The sequence below is a fragment of the Rhinolophus sinicus genome, linkage group LG13 (genome assembly GCF_036562045.2).
Source record: "Rhinolophus sinicus isolate RSC01 linkage group LG13, ASM3656204v1, whole genome shotgun sequence".
NCBI classification, from domain to species: Eukaryota; Metazoa; Chordata; class Mammalia; order Chiroptera; family Rhinolophidae; genus Rhinolophus; species Rhinolophus sinicus.
This window is the reverse complement of record NC_133762.1, coordinates 46,597,177-46,615,602: the sequence shown is the minus strand read 5'-3', so window position 1 is coordinate 46,615,602 and position 18,426 is coordinate 46,597,177. Positions and strand designations below refer to the sequence as shown.

Sequence of the window (18,426 nt, the reverse complement as noted above, 5' to 3'; positions counted from 1 at the left end):
TGGTTTCCCTTAACAATCAGAAAGAAAAATCCAAACTCCTTGTCCTGATTCTACACCACTGATTCTCGTACTGGAATCCTTTGAAGGGCTTATTAAACCACATATTGCTGGGCGCATTCACAGAGTTTCGGATTCATCTGTGAGATGGGCCCAAGAATTTGCATTTTTAATAAGGTTCCAAGTGATGCTGATGATGCTGGTTTGGGGACCACACTTTGAGACCTGCTGCTCTACATGATGAGGCATCTGCCCACTTCTAAGACTTCTCTTCTTACCATGAGTCCACACACGATGTGACTCCAACCAGGATGCCAGCAGTGGCCCTGGGAGTGGAGGTCTGAGAAAGGAGGAAAATGCATCCATTTGTTCCTGCTTTTGCAGAGTTTAGTATGATTTTCAATTCCCTTTTTGTTCAATTTATTTTTAACTAAAACTTATGTGATTTCTATTATATGCAAAATGTTTCTTAACTACTACAGAAGATATGACGATAAATACCGTTTATCTCAGGAAGAGGAACAACGTAAGTGCATCCATATATGTATTTCTTCTCTGGCGTTCTTTTTGTGTGAATCAGAGTTTGCCCAGCTTCCTGTGCCAGAAATCTCAACTTCATTTTACACGTCTTATTCCCTCTCTCACCTTCTACATCCACCTGGTTAGAAAATCTTCTAATGGATTTTCATACTCAACCGCTTCCCTTATCTCGCACATGTCTGACTGTCTACTGGGTCCTTCAATCCAGCTTTTCCCTCCCAGACTATTCACACAATGAACCCAGCCATACCCGCTTTCCAGTCATCATTCAGACCTCATCCGTCCCTGCTAAGACTTCCTGTCACTTTCAGGATCTCATGCCAATGCCTGGGGCTGGAAAGTAAAGCCATTTAAGGTGTTGACACTGCCCATCTCTACAGCTTCAGCTGCCACCCTCCACCAATCTCCCTCTGTCCCAGCTGGACAAGCCGCTTCCCTCCATTCCACATGCATGACTTACACAAGCCATGGACTAGCCCTCATCTTAACTGTGCTTTGGTTGGCTGATTGATTGGCCTGCTCTCTGAGGCAACCCAGGTCAGTCCCCTGGACCCATTGTCCTACCAGGCTCATCACACCACGGGGTGCCCAACACCCCCCTTCCTCATCACAACTTGACTGTGGGGGAAAGTGCAGGGGTGAGGGTGGCAGGGCATCTGGGGCCACATGCTGAGGGCCTGCAGTTTCAAACTGAAACATTTGGACTTAATTTGGTGTATAATAAAGTGATACCAGCAAATTTTTTCTTTTACTTTAAATGTCTGATTCTAAAAGGGACTGGAGCCTGAAGAGAGTGCGACTTGTGGCAAAGCAGCCAAGAACTGAACCAATAATCACCAGGCATATGTAGTAATAGGTCCCGTAGAATAAACACTCAGAAATCGAACTCTGTTTAACTCACTTTCCTACTTTTTCTCCGGCTCCCCTTACTCCAAATTTGGAATTATATTATTTTTGCTTTTGTAATTGGCACCTTTTACACTTTAAATAATAGACGTAAGTCTCTATGTTATGCACCATCAACTAATTATCAACATTACCTCCCACGGAGACTATTAATCCTCTAGTCTCTTCCATTTCCTTAACTCCTTGTGCTTTCCAACATCTGTCTGCCCTCTTACCTTTCACATAGTTAATACCTTTTTCATTCTCCTGTCAATAATAATTACATATTTTGCCTACCTTTAGGTTGATTCTAAAAGCTGAAAGACAAGTATCATCATCATTATGATGACTTTGTAAGTATCCTTCACTGTAAATACAAGTAAAATGCCACAATTCCACTTTCTACTCTTGAGCTCAATATCCTGATCCCGTAGGTACATACAATTCAGTTTAAAGGACCCAAAACTTGGGAACAAGATGAAAGATGGCTACCTAGCCTTTCAGCATTATACAAGACCATTATCTAGAGACCCACCGAAGAATGACTTATTTCTGTAGACTATGACTTTGTTTGACTTACTCTTGTGTAGGGCCCAGATTCTCTGAAGTTAGTTAGATAAGTTACAGCTGGTTTTGTTCTATAGCAATGCTTGTGATTTGTGTCTGGTAGGAAAGATAACCACAGAGGTCAGTTTCATGGCCCTACAGAGCAACAGTCAGTTTTGTATCTAACTGATAAAACTTGTTTCAGTTCTCCTTTCCGGACTATACGAAAACTCTCTTCCTCCAATGTTCTTAGAACTAACTTCTGCTGGTGTCCTCACTGAGGAGTTAAATGAATTTTTAAGTCTAAATACTTTCTACAAGGGTTGTGCTTTTAGTGTTTGGGGAATTATATTTGGAAACTTCTTCGCTTCACTGATGAGCAGCATGGGGTGTGTAGGCTGCTTAGGTCTTTTGGAGCTTCACTGTGTGGCCCACACTTTGATTTCAGCAACGCCTTGGAAAGGGGCCATATTTGGCCTGTCCCACTCGGCCCAACTTTAGGTTGATCCTGCACTTTGGTATTTCTCTGGGTTTGACAATTGCCATAATTGTTTCTGTTTTCTTGGTGGCAGTTGTAAGCACCAACTGGCTCTATTTATGTGTGTAGGGGAGGGGGTTGGAGGAGGGAGGTGGGAGGGGCTAAAGACCAAGGCTTTACCAGAAAAAGACACTCCATCTGGGCAGCTTGTTTCAGATGCAATAAGTCCCATGGGTGAGAAAAAGGGGTGGCCCAAGCTGAGATCTGTGATGTAGGGAGGCCAATTGGTACTGAAATGAGTCATTTATAAAACATTTAAATCTCTACTCCAGCTGCCACTATGAAGACATGACTGATGATATTGTAGATTCCAACTAAGTGAACTAAAAACTGCTTCTTTTTTGTTGGGAAAGAAGGATGGTGTGGGGACAGAGCCCCAGAAAGCAGTTTCTAGGCTCTCGGCCTCACATAGAAAGGTGTTGGCTCAGGTAGTAAATGGCCATCAACTGTGATGGGATGGCCATCAGCTGTGGCTAGTTGGCCGTCAGCTGTAACCAGTGAGCCATTGGCCACTAATATAACTGCTGTGGCTACGCTAGCAGAGAGAGGAAGAATGGGGGCTAGCAAGAAGATGGCAGCTGGGCTGGCAAGTGTGGATGGCGGTTTGCGGACAGTGTGGATCCAGCCTCCAGTGAGAGTACAGTGCCGCCAGAGAGAATATAGTGGTATGACTCCCGTACCTATGGCTCCGTGGGTGTTCCTTTTTGGCCTCACCATATCTTGCGTTCTTGTGTGGGGAGTGGGAGCAGAGACCCTGCAGGCCGCCCCGCACGACAAATGGCACAGCGAGCAGGGTCCCCCGCACGACAGATGGTATTTTAAAATCTGGTTATAATGTAGTTTGAGCTGATTGTGCTGTCCAATAAGATAGCCATCACCCACAGGTAGCTATGTAAGTCCTAATTAAAATTAAACAAAATTAAGAACTCAGTTCCTCAGTTCTGCCAGCCACCTTTCAAGTGCGACCAGCCACCCATGGTAATGGGGAGCGCAGATATAGAGCATGTCCATCATTGCACAGTTCTGTAGGTGACTGTTTTTCTATAGAAGGAAAGCAGCATTCTTCTTAAGGATAAAGATCTTTTTAAATGTAGTTTATTTTAAGGACCTACGTTGCCCTTCAAAGTTATGCAAAAAGGGAAGGTCTTGAGAGAGTCCGGATGGGAGAGTCTGGATGGGAGAGTTTGAGGTGAAAAGGAAGGCAAGCGGCCCAGGATGAGAAGGGATTAGAATTTACCATTTTTCTCTTTTGGCGTGAGATGGGGATTTTTTTTTTTTTTTTTCTTTAATTTGGAAAAGTGGCCTATGGAAAAGAGGAAAAGGGTAAATTGGAAAAGGCCTCTGACGGAGAGATTAAAAAAAAAGAAACAGTAACGTGCATCTTGGTGGGAGAGGGGGGCAAACGAGAGGACAATGAGAAACACCCCTTGGCCAGGCTGACCAATGAAATTCATTCGGCGTGATCTCTGATGTTTAATCTGAAAGCGTGTCCTGTTGTGTGCCGCATTCTCCTGTGCTATCACTCAGTCGTTAGTAGAAGTCTACTTCACATAATGTCCTTGTTTTGGGGATTTGACAATATAATGGGTTTTGGAAAAGGAACAAGCTAGAACTGAGGACCGAGAAGTAAAAAGGCCTTGATAATAGGCATATTCACCAAGAAGTGTAAGCACCTAGGAATCCTAGGAAAGACGGGGGAGGGCCTCGAGGAGTCAGGGGATGGGGTCTTCAGCCCTTCAATATGGACATGAGAGGAACGGCTGAGTTAGAGACATTTGGGTTGTATGTGCTTTAAAAAGCACTGCTGTTTCTCTCCTCTGCAACAGAAAAAATCTCTATTTTTAAAGATTTAATAACAAGCATCGCTTGGAAACAAAATATAGTTTGCATTCAAGTAATTTCTAAGTCAAATAAAGTTAGATTAAAAAACAGATTTAGCAGTGGCATGGGAATACAGAGGCTACAGTGCAGGCTGTTACGTTAGGCAGCTTCTGAAATTTTGGGCTACTTCAAAAGAAATCCCTCAGCAATGCAGAATAAAATCATGCTTAAATGCAGTTGCACTGATCACATTTACTGACAAGATAATATATAGTTTTAGAAACAATGGCCAGCAAACACTTTTTTTTCCTGACCTAGTGAGTGCTCACCCACTGCTTAAAACACTTTCCTGTCTTCTTTAAAACAACCCATGGAACATAATTGAATGTTTACCTGATCCTTCAGGCCATGGAGATAGTTGTCATATGATGCTGAAGGCATTTATACCCCATTTATAAATAATGGTCTCTTTTCTATGATGCTTTTGGGATGCTCAGGTTGTGTTTCCTCTAATTCCAGTTCCTCCCACTTACTGTCAGCTGTCATTTCTGACTGCTGCTCATGCACAAATTGTAGAAACGAACCTTTTCTGCTTATATTTTGTTGCCTTGAATATTTTAATGGCTGTGGCTCCAAAGGGCAGAATTATATAGGATTGGGAAATAAGAAAAACTGGGACAGTCCAGCTTGAAATACGATTTGGCTTTCTGGTTTTATACGGTGTTATAAAGAGACATACGAGTATTCGCTTTATGAAGTTCATTTCTTTTTTCTTTTTTGCTTCAAACCCTAGTGAAACAGCACTTAAGAAAGTTGAAAGCTTAGCTATATTGTATTTAATACTTGCTCAAGATTTGTTTCCTCCTAACATGACCTCATCTGTAGAAGAACCTGGAAGAAAAGCAAATACCTTTAGAAGTCTAAGCAATCAGTGTTTTCTAAATGTGAGTGAGCTGTGATGATTAATAAAATCATCATGAGAAATAAAAATAATTCAGTGATGATGGACTTCTAGTTCATCAAATCACATTTCACTTTATCAAAAAGCACTTTTTTCTCTAATAAGTTTTTGCTTATATGACAGTAGTAGAGATACTCAGCCAGTGACTACATTTAATCTCTTTAAAAAGACCTTCTCTGAGGAACTAGAAGCCATGTAGCATTTTTTACTGATTCTATAGATTTCCAGAGCCTGGGAAACTGCCTTAGAAAACCACAAATCTTTTGGGACACTCTAGTAGATTTAGGGAGTGATGTGTCTCATTAGCTTATAACAGTGAGCAATGGCCATCATCTTGGTGACGCTGGTGCCAAACCTAGACCTGGCTTAACTGGGAGAAAGACTTGGAAACGTGTCCAAGCTAGTCTGAGGCCTTTGCTAAGTTGTATAAAGTAGATAAAAGTAGTCAACTACCAATAAACTTACTTTGTATTAGGCTTGAACTATATCAAATTGTTTATATTGATAATTTTAAATTTAAAAGATGAAAACGTCATATGGTTTACCCTAATATTTTGTATCTGTTGAAGTACATATCCCCACATGGATGTCAAGGATTATCATGTCTTCTCACCATTTCAGTTATCAAGAAAATGAACAAACAAACAACAAAAACAGACTGAATTAGAATCAATTCTATCCAAAATCCCTTTTGATACTAGACATCTACAGTGAGTTTGGCACCGTTAGTCCCTGAACAGAGAAAATTAAGTAAAATATAGTTCTCAACCTCAAGAGACTCAAGAATATACTAGGAGAGAGAAAAAACATTAAATAAAATGTGAATGCAGAGTAATATGTGCAAGGGAAGGTAGTGGCACAAATAAGTTATCGATTCTTATTGAATGAGTCAAGGAAGATATCAAAATGGTGGAGTTTCTCATCTGAGTTCTGAAGGACGAAGAGAAGTTCACCAGTCAAACAAGGAGGAACAGGTGTATTTCAGGGGCAGCAGCATGCACAAAACATGTATGGAACAGAATAGCTTATTGAGGGAATTGTAAGTGGATTTTTATGGCTGAAGCAGAGAGTGTGTGCAGGAAGCTGGTGGGAAAAGAGGTTGCAGAAATCAGCCTGAGCCAGATTATGAAAGGATCTCATTCTGACCAGTTTCCTTTATCCTACAATAGGGAGTCATGGAAGCATTTTAAATAGAGGAAGAATAAGTTCTGATTTATATTTTCAAAAGATTATGATCACAACTATGGGGAAAAAAGAAAAACAAATAGAAAACAAAACAAAACAAAAAAACAAAACTAAAAGAAAACTGCCAAAGAATTAACTAACATTGGTTGCCTCCAGAAACAGAAATATTTTCTATTTCTTCTTATAGCAGTTGTCCTTTCTGGGAAGCAGTAAAGTTTCAGTCATATAAATTAGCTGTCACTTCAGTGCTTTAATTCAATACAAGGAATAGTGACTGCGTTAGGGCTCATCCTTTGCCTTTCTCAATTTTGTTTGCTTACAAAGCAACTATGGTATAAATCTAGAGAGCATTATAATACACGTTTTAGAAAAACCAGTCAACAAATACTGAGTCACTTCAGCCCACAGACCTCATGAAAAGGCCTGACAATCTGAACATCTGGGAGGACCACCACATACATTCAATTAGCCACTACATACATTCAACTGATTCTGAAAGGAACCAACTTTGACTCTAAACGAAGTAATGACAAGTTTTACATTTCACTTTTCCTTAGTGGCAATAGTTTCATCACACACTCTTCTCCAATTCACCACAAATTTAAGTGCAATCTAACAAAAACAAGGCATTTACAATGCTATTGAGGCTTCACCCTACCTACTTAAACCTTCTGAACAGATGGTAAGCCCCAAGCCCCTGCTCTATGGAACGTCTGGAGCCACTGCCACCTTGCAAGGGCACAAACGATAAATGACAGAGCAGAGTCATGCAAAACTTAGGTCAAAATGTTCTGTATAAATGAAATAAGCAAAGCAAATGACTAGCACAAAGTCAAATCACTGTTACATTTGTAACAAACAGAAAGTTTTATGTAGAAAGCCTGCCAAAAGCACTTTATTAAGCAAAAAATGTTGCTACATGAAACCCATCTGTAAAATGAAGATAATAGTAGCAACAACCTTATAAGGTTACTGTGAGGAATTACACAATTACATAAAATGCTTTAGAAGATTGTCTGGCACACGGTGAGCACTCAATAATTTATAGTATCGGTGTCATTATATCTGGCACGTGGTAAGTGTTCAATAAATTACAGTATCATTATCATTATTATGATATCTTATAACTTGCCTCTTTCCAACAATTCCAACCTATAAATCTCAAAGATGTTCCTACTTCTGTCAAAGACTATTTACTCAATCCTGTAATTAAAATGAAATAATTATAAGAATGTTTTGAGCGAAAAGATGAATAATACTTCTTTACCTCTTCGTATCTGTCAAAAATTGCCCCTTCTTGCAAAAAGGAAGGAACTTCCTTCTGCCAGTTAAATTCATAAGGTTTAGCCATGATTATATTCAAGACCTAAAAATGAAAAAGAATATCTCATTAGTATACAAAAATCTAAAAACAACTGAAGATCAAAGGTTAATCACTTTCTATTTATGTGTTTGCAAACGCTTTTCTTCACACACATAGAATAAGTCCATAAATTGTTTGTTTCTTCTTCTCTTCATCTGACCTCAACTTCCCTTTTCCTTGTCTCTAAACCTGGAGAAATAATATCATTAAGGAATGCTACAGGTGATCATTTGGGAAGCTCCCCCTCCCTCTTCAAATCATATAAAATAATAATCATAATAATAGTAATAATAAATCTGATGGCATCAGATAAAAGAAAGAAACCATGCACCTAAACCTATATATAGAGATGCCTGCTGCAAAAAGTACGAGTGGCTTACAAGCCTAGAGTATTACAAGCCTGAAGATGAATGTATGCGCAGAAGGAGTCCACAGAGTGATGGACTGCAGAATCAAGAGTGGGTAGCTAGGATTTTTTAAATCCCTTAGTCCTTTCTTTAGCCCTTTCTCACCCACTCCTCACCTGGACCACTCAGGGAACAACAGAAGTCAACTTTCCAGCAAAGACTGAGATTATGATATTGAAAGAGAGTCTGGGCATTGTTGAGGGTGGCTGTCTGCATCTGGGAATAACAGGGCATTCCTTTTATCCACCTTAGCATCATGCACCGTGGTGTATGTACAATAGCTACAAGCAGGACACTTTAAATGAAAAGGTGAGTACCCAACCATAGCTCACCAAATACTTCAGCAATGCCAAGAACATGGGAGATACACACCAAACAGAATAAGTAGAACTTACACTCAAAGAAACAGTCAACAGGACAAATAGAACCTGCTTTTGGCTTAAGTCTGGCTAATATCCTCAGAGGGAGGAGAGAATGCATTCTGTTCCTAAAACATAACTACAGATTCACGAAATTTTTAAAAAAGATTGTTAAAATTAAACTTTTAATAGAGTTATAAAGAATTTTTTTAATTCAAAGAATTTTTTAAAATGCAAATAATTTTAATGAACATAAAAATATCAATCATAAAGAGAACTCAGATGAAGTAGAGACAACGAATTCTTACAGAAAGCACCACAAAAAGACACAGGAAGCATGAATGAAAAATTTAGAGTTGGAAAATGGAAACAGAAGGTTTAACAACCATCTATATCTATATATCTATCTATATCTCTTTTCTTCATTCCATCTTTGCACTCCAGTTACTCCATACACATATAACAATCTTAAAATCTAATCATGATTAGGCTATAAAGGAAATCTCAGAGTTTTTCAAAAGGTAGAAATTACAGTTGTCATGCTCACTGACCACAACTAGGCCAATTTATAAATTAATGACAGAAAGTGCACAAAATTATACACATAGGAAAGAAACATAAACACATATACATACTTCTAAATAATTCTTGAGTTAAGCAGAATATCAAAGCAGCAATTATAAACTTCTTAGAAATAAAATATGGGAGCATCATACATCAAAATCTAGACATACGACACGTAGCCAAAAAATAGTACAACAATGATTAAGTAAAAGTTAATTTTTTATAAATATTCACATATTAGCTAAAAATTGGACAAGTGTTGGGGAGCGAGAAAGATTAAGGAGAGGAAGAAAGAAGATGAGGGGAAGTATAAACTCACAACATTCATGATGAAAAGGGGGGTGTAATTACAAACAGGAAAAGGTGAAAACTGTAACTATGTGTAGTGTAACCTGAACCAAACTATCTGACAACCGAAAGTAGATGTTTTACAAAGTTAAAAAAAAAAAAAATTGGCTCAAGAAAATGAGAATTCTTAAATATACCAGTGACCTAGGAAGCAATTGATAAAATAATAAAATATTAGAGACATATAGTTTTACAGGGGAGTTCTCCCAAACCTTCAAGGTCAATCCTGGGTACCCACATTTTTTCAGGACATAAAAAAAAGTAAAGCTACTACCTAACTCATTTCACAAGTCCCATTATCAGATCCTAACAACCATACCCCACGGTGCCCAACAACAAACCACAGCAACAACAACAACAACAAATTAACTGACTCTACAGCTCATTCTCACAGAGAAAAAAATCTGGCTAAAATATGAACAAATATTTTCCACAAAGTTACTGAGAGTATAATTTGGGATGCTTCAACACTGAACAACAACAAAAAAATGTGACTCACCCACTAAACAGATTAAAGAGAAAAGTCTATTATAAGCATAGCATGGCACACCTTGTGAGGTAAACTTGAATGTGAAAGGTCTCTAACACATACCATTACATGAAAACAGGAAACTACAGAATGATATAAAACATGAACACTCTGATACCATTTACCTAAACACAGTTACAGGATGATACGACCAGTGTAATACCATTTATGTAAATAAACATACACACAAAACAAATATGAATTTCTCGTTTTGTTTTGTTTTTTAAGGAGGGCGCAGCTCACAGTGGCCCATGTGGGGATCGAACCAGCAACCTTGGTGTTACTAGCACCACGCTTTAACCAACTGAGCTAACCAGCCACCCCCTTGTATTTCTCTAAGTATATATATGTGTGTATAAATTATTTAAAAGTTTGGAAAGAACCTTCCAAATTTTATGACCCTGCTTATTTCTGGGGTAGAAATAAGGACTGGGGCTGAAAATCAGGGTATCTTTAGTGTTAACTCTGTGCTGGACGTTTTTATTATATTTCCTATATTTAGAATATAGGAATATAGTCTTACATTTATGTGCAATTGTATAAATAAAAAAGAATGCAAATTTTAAAAAGGAAAAAAAGTTGAAAACATACAGATAGGTAAATGTATTATTCTTTAGTCCCAAACAATTTAAAGCAGACGAAGAATACATTAGGTTACACTAGGTTACGTTTCAAAGTAGCTTTCTCACAATGGCCACTGTTTGTTTGAGGAGGAATTACTCCATTACTCATTACTGACCAGGAAAAAAGCTGGTGAAAGCATGAAGGGCATTCTAACCAGGCCAGCTGAGGAGGGAAGCAGCCCTGCATTCATCAGCACCAAGGCCTCCCATGTAAAGCCAAGAAGACAAGCCAGGATACAGAGGGGGAGAAGGGGGAAGTGCTTTTCCCTAGTTGGTCCATGTTTCTGTCTCTCCCACAATAACTGTAACTGGGTCTCTCTTCCCATCTCTGTCACTCTGTTCCTCTCAGTTTGTCTTCTCTGTGTCTTTCCATGTCTATTTCTCAGTTTCTGTTTGAGAAACACACACACAAACACACACACACACACACACGCACACACACACACTGTAAAGTAAATATAATGTGAGTTAGGTGCCCCTCTGTGCCTTCCACTTGTTGCGTCAGGGGAACCCTCTGTCCGGGTGGCACCCAGACATTGACTCCCCGTCAGCAGGAGTAAACTCTGGGAGGCCTCGCCAGCCCCCCTGGTTGAACAATAGCTGACCCGCCAGTGGAACGCACGAATAGGATCACGTAGGTTGCCCTGTGGCCACAGTCACCTCATGTACATTGTGAAAGTGCCGGAATCATATCCCCTGCCTTCTACCCTAGATAATTACCCTGATACTTGTGATTCATTGTCCCCATGCTTGCTGATTGTAACCGCTATGGTCTAGCATTCTTTCCCGACTGGTAATCTATTGGAAAAAACCCTATATAATTAGTGTCTTGGGGGAGCCCTAATCGGAACTCTCCGACAGGGACGCTCGCCGGACACACCTGAAGCCAAGACGCTGTCTCGGTTCCCCAGCACCTTGGAAACACTCTTTGGGTGGTGAGAACTCACTGTTGCTCTTTGTTTTACTTTGCTTTATTCTGTCTATCTTACTTACTGCCTCACTTAATAAATAGTGTTTTGCTGCCTCAACTCCGTCTTAGTGTGCATGGTGAATGTGTATTCGACACCCAAATTCTGTGGCCACTTAAAACGTAGCCCCTTGCTGCTACATTTTGGCGCTGTGAGCAGGATATGCAACCACCATGCCATTTGGGAGGAAAGGAGACCCTGAGGCTCCCGTGCCCCTTGTGCTGGGTTGGGAAGAACTCCCGTATTCTCAGCTGGCCCAGGACTGGGCTCGGGGCTCTGGCCTCGCTGAAAACTGGGATACATGGGTCGCTAATGCTGAGCCTCCGCAGCTGCTGACCTGCCTGCAGGCTGTCAGCACTGCAGAAAAGAAGTCAGTTGCTTGCTGCGTTTGGGCAATTCTAACTGCCTACCGAAAGATGAAGAGAAAACAAGGAAAGCCTGCTTAAGGAAAAATTGGAAATGGAAAAAAAATGTGACTTACAAAGTCGTTTGTCCATGTTACAGTGTCAGAATTATATTTTGGCTGATCAGGCTGGAAATTACCAGACTATTGCTGAGACTGCAGCTATTAGGGTTGCAAAATATAAATATAAAAAAAGGAGAGGAAAGGTAAATCTAAGAAGGTGCATGCTGTTACAGCCTCTGCGAAGGCAGATTGGGCTCCCGATACAAGGGATGGGGATATTTGGGATGATATAGATGGTGATCAGGAGGATTGGGATGAACTGGAGGAGGAGGCTTAACGGGGAGATGAGGGAAAACATCTGTTTGGTGCACGTCCTATTGTGCCCCGAGGGAAGAAAGGGATATGGCTACGGGCAACGTAGCAGGGAAAATAACTATTGAAGATTTTACCCAACAAGAGATTAATAACATTATCGAGATTCACCCAAAGGCCAGGTGAAGCCTTAATCACCTGGATGATCCCAATAGTGGATCCAGGGGCTAGAGGGATAACGTTTGATTTCACTGATTGCTTGAAGTTTATATCTGTAACCTCCAACCCACATGTGCAGGCAGCTCTTAGGGACTATCATGTTCAAGATCAGGGCAGGCAGACTAATTTGTTAGCCCTTGCAGCACAGTGCTGTAACCAGCAATATCCCACTGACACTTCATGACCCTCTAGTGACCGTCCATGGTATACGCTGCGAGACGGTATTATGAAATTAAAGGAAGAATGCACGGAAACTGCTATAACGGTTGGAGAGGCGGATGCATACTTTGAGACCCGCGTGGGGGAGTCCCTCATCGTAATGTGTTGGTGTGCACCACTCCGCCTGCTTACAGGAACTTGATGATGACTTTTCTCCTGAGTGAAACCGGGAATACACTGGGAGCGGTCCTAGATAGGATGACCCAGTTAGGGGATATGGGGGATTGGAGAGAGAGCGCACATCCTTCCAAAGGGCAACCCCCAAATCCCAGCAAGTTCTCTAGAAGAGACATGTTTCAGGCCTTGTTAAAGAATGGAGCAAAAAGAGAGGAAATAGATGGGATTCCAACTTCAGATATGTGGAAGCTATATAAGGAAAAGGTAAAGCACGCAAGAAAGGCAGACGTCAGAAAGGGGAACAGAGAGCGAGAGATAGAAGAACCGGAGCTTATGGGATCTAGTGCTCGGCCACCTCCACGTCAGGGTTTATACCCTGATTTTAACCCTTTTCTCCAGGCTGCCCCATAGGGATCAGGCCAAACTCCGGTGTCAATTAACATTGTTAGAAGACATTCGCCCACATATTGATTTGACTATTCATTGGAAAAATGGGTCCCATACTGTAGCTAGAGCTTTAATTGACACCGGAGTGGCAGCCTTTTTAGTTTATGGGAATCCACAGAAATTTAAAGGCCGCCCCTTGACTATAACTGGCATTGGGGGCGCTGAAATTACAGCTAAACAAGTTACTCTTACCATGAAGATTGGGCAGTTTCCCAAAAGAGAATATTCTGTAGTAATAGTTCCCATTAAGGAATACATAATTGGGATAGACATTCTTAGAGGGATGTCCCTAAATTTAGAAGATGGGAAATATCAATTTGCAGTAGAGGCTTTCAAAATTCTGCCTGTTACGGTGGGGCACCTACATATGACTCCAGTTGAATTATCTGAATCTATTAAAATTGTGACATTGAAACAATATCAGATTTCTGGAGGACACCAAGAAATTGAGGCTACAATACAAGATTATGTAAAAGCTGGAGTCTTGGTGCCCACCACCTCTCCTTGGAATAGTCCAGTCTGGCCAGTAAAAAAGACAGATGGGTCCTGGCGCATGACTGTAGATTATAGGGGAGTAAATAAAGTCACTCCGCCTTTACATGCTGCTGTACCCGATACTATTACTTCAATTGAACGTGTGTCCAAAAATTTCCAGGCAACTTGTATGCTGTTGTTGACTTGGCTAATGCATTGTTTACTATTCCAATTGAGAGTAAGTTTTGGTCTCAGTTTGCCTTTACGTGGAATGGGAGACAATACACACTCACTCGTCTCCCACAGGGGTATCTCCATAGCCCTACGATCTGTCACCGGATTGTTACAGAACATTTAGATGAGTTTCCTTTGCCTGAAGGACTGCAGATCACGCATTACATTGATAATATTTTAATACAGACCCAGTCAGAACAGCATACACAGGTCATTCTAGAAGATTGAATTCGGCATATGAGACAGAAAGGCTGGGAAGTTAATCCAGCTAAGATTCAAAGGCCAGCCAAACAAGTGAAATTTTGGGGAATTAACTGGAACAAGGGACATAGGGAAATCCTCCCAAAAGCGAGGCAGAAAATTTTATATTTCCCATCCCGAGGACTAAACTTCAGGAAGCTCAGAAATTTATAGGGCTATTTGGCTACTGGCGAGCCCACATCCCCCATCTGGGAATAATTTTACAGCTATTATACAAAGTTACTAGGAAGAAATATAAATTTGAATTGGGGGAGGGGGAAGAAACTCAGGCTTTTAAACAAGTGAAAATGGCCATCCAAACAGCTTTGGATCTTTGGCCCATACAAGATGGATCAATTGAGTTTCACGTAACTGACTCTGGTCAATACGCTAACTGGAGCGTATGGCAGATGCAATCGGGGAAAAGGGTGCCTCTTGGTTTCTGGTCACGAAAGCTTCCAGAGGCGGGCAGTCTTACACCCCCTTTGAACAGCAGCTCTTAGTAGCGTACTGGGCATTAACTGAAACTGAACAACTCACAATAGGACATGATGTCCTATTAAGGCCCCGTATCCCTATTATGACCTGGATTGATAGTGACCCAGTATCCCACAAAATAGGGCATGCACAAGAAGCTAGTATATCCAGAATACAGCAAAAGCAGGGAAAGGAGGGGTTGCTAAATTACGTGAAATAATAGAGGAATTAACGGATGGCTTTGTTAAGCCCCCACTTGTATCAGGACCAATATTACAATCTCCTGTAAAATGGGGCCTCCCTTATGGATCTCCGTCAGATCAGAAAAGCACCATGCACAGCTTACAGACGGATCGGCCAAACATATTGGCCAGGAGCGGCATTGGAAAGCTGTCGCCTATGACCCTCACTCCAAAGTAACTTTGGAGACAGAGGGCCGAGATGGAAGCAGCCAATTAGCTGAGCTCCAGGCAGTGCACCAGGCCCTTAAGCAAGAACAGGGAGGGCAATGTCATATTTGTACTGATTCTTGGGCAGTGGCGAATGGATTAGCCACCTGGATGCCCACATGGAAAAACAATAATTGGGAGATCCACAGAAGAGAAATTTGGGGAATGCCAGTACGGGAAGAAATCTGGGAAATTGTACAGAAAACTAACGTATCTGTTTTTCATGTAGACGCCCATACTAAGAAGGATACGCTTGAATGTCAGCACAATCGACCTGCTGACCAACTGGCAAATATAGCCACTGCCTCACAAGACGATCACAGGAAGCTGCACTGGCAAAATGGATCCATTACCAAACTGGACACCTAGGGCCACAAGCTGTGCACAGGTGGGCACAGCAGTCGGGAATTCATGTTCCCCACTCAGTATTAAAGGAAGTTAATAATCAATGTGAAATATGTCAAAAGGATCCATGATGGTCCACTCCAAAAACTGTAACAGGGGACTTGGCCAGAGGCAATCTGCCTGCTCAAATTTGACAAATTGATTATATAGGCTCATTACCAAAGAGTAGAGGATGCCAATATATTTGCACCTATATTGACACCTATTCTGGAGTATTAGTGGCCATTCCTTTTGCTCGGACCACTCAAAAGAATACTTGCAAATTATTTGGGCCACTCAAAAGAATACTTGCAAATTATGGAATTCCAATTCAAGTGTGGAGTGATAATGGATCCCACTTTAAAGGTAAGGAGATACCGGTATTTTGCCACCAACATGGAATAGAATGGTTGTATCACATCTCTTATTATCCACAAGCATCAGGCTTAATTGAGAGAAGGAATGGCTTACTAAAAGAGAAATTAAGGAAACTGGGACAAAATTCTTATCAACATTAGAAAGATAATTTACCTATGGCCTTACAACAGTTAAACAACAGACCTCTAGGGGATACTACTCCCCTCGGCCGTATGTTAACTCCTAATGGCCCACCAGAAAAACATCTGAACAAAGTTTACAGTGGTGGGCCATAGATGAACGTGCCAACCCCCATATTTGGGAACTCTAGAGTCAGCAAGCAATGATCTAAGGACGCTGGAAGCAGTTGATATACCGCCTGGGCAGATTGTCACCATCCCCACAGGACTGGGGACTGAGATTCCCACCAGTCATTTCAGCTGGATTGCACCTCGATCCAGCCTGGCAGTGAAAGGACTGCACATAATGGCTGGAATAATTGATGCAGATTATGTTGGTGAAATTCAAGTATTACTGCATGTTACATCTGAAGCCATCACCCTCAATGCACAAGACCGCATTGCACAGTTAGTTATAGTCCCCTATCTGAAGGGGCAATGGCGTCAGTTAGATGCCCCTCCTCCTGTAACAACCCAAAACAGGAGGATTCGGCTCCTCTGAGCTAAAGGGAGAGACAAGAGTGTGGGTCAAGCCCACCCCTACTGCCGCTCCTCTTAAGGCCCAAGTGGTTGCCACAGGAAGTAATACCTTAGCAGTAATGCTTCCTGGTCAAGAAAAAATTGAACTTCTGCCCTCTAATCAAATGTTTCTTCGGGAAGGAACAGTGGTCTTGGAATTGGACGGCCCTAGCCTTGCTGATTCTGACTTGGACGGCACCAGCGGACTCCAGACCCATCTCCTTCCAACGTGATGAGAACATCTGGATCTACCTAGCCAAGACTGTAATGAATGCTTCGGATTTCTGCTTGACTGAAGGGACCTGCGTTGAACAAACTTTACCTTCTTGTTTGATAGGAGTGTGCCTCCCCAACTGGACTCAAGTTATAAATCTGACCAAGGGTCCTTTACTGAGAGAAAAATGTATTGATGTAAATCAATTAGGCCTCCCTTACGCCTGTAAGACATTTGATATGTTTTCTATCCGGGTTCAGAATGTGACTTCACCTTGTGATTGTGTTTTCTTTACCAAAGGTTTTAAACGAATTAAGGATATATCTCATTTTGATTGTAATATTATTGTTAGGGTAGGCCAAGTAATTTCCTATATAAAATTACACTCTGGATGTTTTTTAATCTGTGGCAGGATGGCCTATTCTTATATACCTGCTAATTCCACGGGTGTGCCCTGTACAATAGGGAGATTTACTGTATTCATGTCTCAAATGAGTTACATAAATGTGACGACCCCTGTAATTAGAGGAAGACATAGCCTACCCCCAAATTGTGTATCTGACCTGTCCTTATTTAGCCCCGCAGAATATGTTTCCCTTAGTTTGTTCGTTCTCCCAGCCATGTCCATTGCTTTAAATGTTGAGATAAGTCATTTAGCATGTTGCATGGCTAAGGCCATTAATGCCACTTCTAAAGCTATATCAGAAATTAATCAAGAATTAAGTGAAGTTAGGGAAACAGTATTGGAGAAAAGGGCTGTTACTGACTATCTTCTGCTGAGACATAATCATGGATGTGAAGAGTTTAAGGGAATGTGCTGTTTTAATCTATCTGATAACTCCCGGCTAATTGAAGACTATCTCAAGGACATGCATGTTTTGTCCGAACGAATTACGCAGAGAAAGGGCTTGTTTGGCCTGGACTTATCTGCTATTCCAAATTGGATCAGGTCTCGGTGGTCAAAATTTAAAGAATGGATATATTTTATTATTGCTTTTATTGCTACTGTGTTATGCACCTGCTGCTGTATTCAGTTATGCCCATTGTGTCCTCAAGCATGGACTTTATGCTATTCTCACCGCCGACAACCATAAGAAATATACCCCAAGCAGAAGTCCCAAAGGGTCAAGGGCCGAATGTAAAGAAATGTAATGTGAGTTAGGTGCCCCTCTGTGCCTTCTACTTGTTGCGTCAGGGGAACACTCTGTCTGGTTGGCACCCGGACATTGACTCCCTGTCATCAGGAGTAAACTTGGGGAGGCCTTACCAGCCCCCTGGTTGAACAATAGCTGACCCGCCAGTGGAACGCACGAATAGGATCACGTAGGTTGCCCTGTGGCCACAGTCACCTCATGTACATTGTGAAACGGCCGGAATCATGTCCCCTGCCTTCTACCCTAGATAATTACCCTGAAACTTGTGATTCATTGTCCCCATGCTTGCTGATTGTAGTCACTATAGCCTAGCATTCTTCCCTGACTGATAATCTATTGGAAAAAACCCTATATAATTAGTGTCTTGGGGGAGCCCTAATCGGAACTCTCC

General features: G+C 41.3%; 2 protein-coding genes across 10 annotated transcripts in view; one reads left to right on the top strand and one right to left on the bottom strand.

The window, feature by feature from the left end:
* The window catches only part of PLCB4 (phospholipase C beta 4), a 398,844-nt gene that overhangs the window by 151,453 nt on the left and 228,965 nt on the right, over positions 1 to 18,426 (bottom strand). For all 9 annotated transcript variants that reach the window (XM_074318158.1, XM_074318162.1, XM_074318160.1 and 6 more), the window contains one exon: positions 7,741 to 7,839. In XM_074318158.1, the coding sequence (XP_074174259.1) occupies positions 7,741 to 7,824 (84 nt within the window). In that variant the 5' untranslated portion in view covers positions 7,825 to 7,839. The remainder of the gene's footprint in view (positions 1 to 7,740; positions 7,840 to 18,426) is intronic.
* LOC109449011 (ribonuclease H) lies at positions 15,070 to 15,597 on the top strand. Its single transcript, XM_019734889.2, has one exon. It carries the CDS (start codon positions 15,070 to 15,072, stop codon positions 15,595 to 15,597), a length of 528 nt encoding a protein of 175 aa, XP_019590448.2.

Coding starts and splice junctions, on each gene's coding strand:
- LOC109449011 (XM_019734889.2), top strand. CDS start 15,070: ATGGGGCCTCCCTTATGGATCTCCGTCAGATCAGAAAAGCACCATGCA.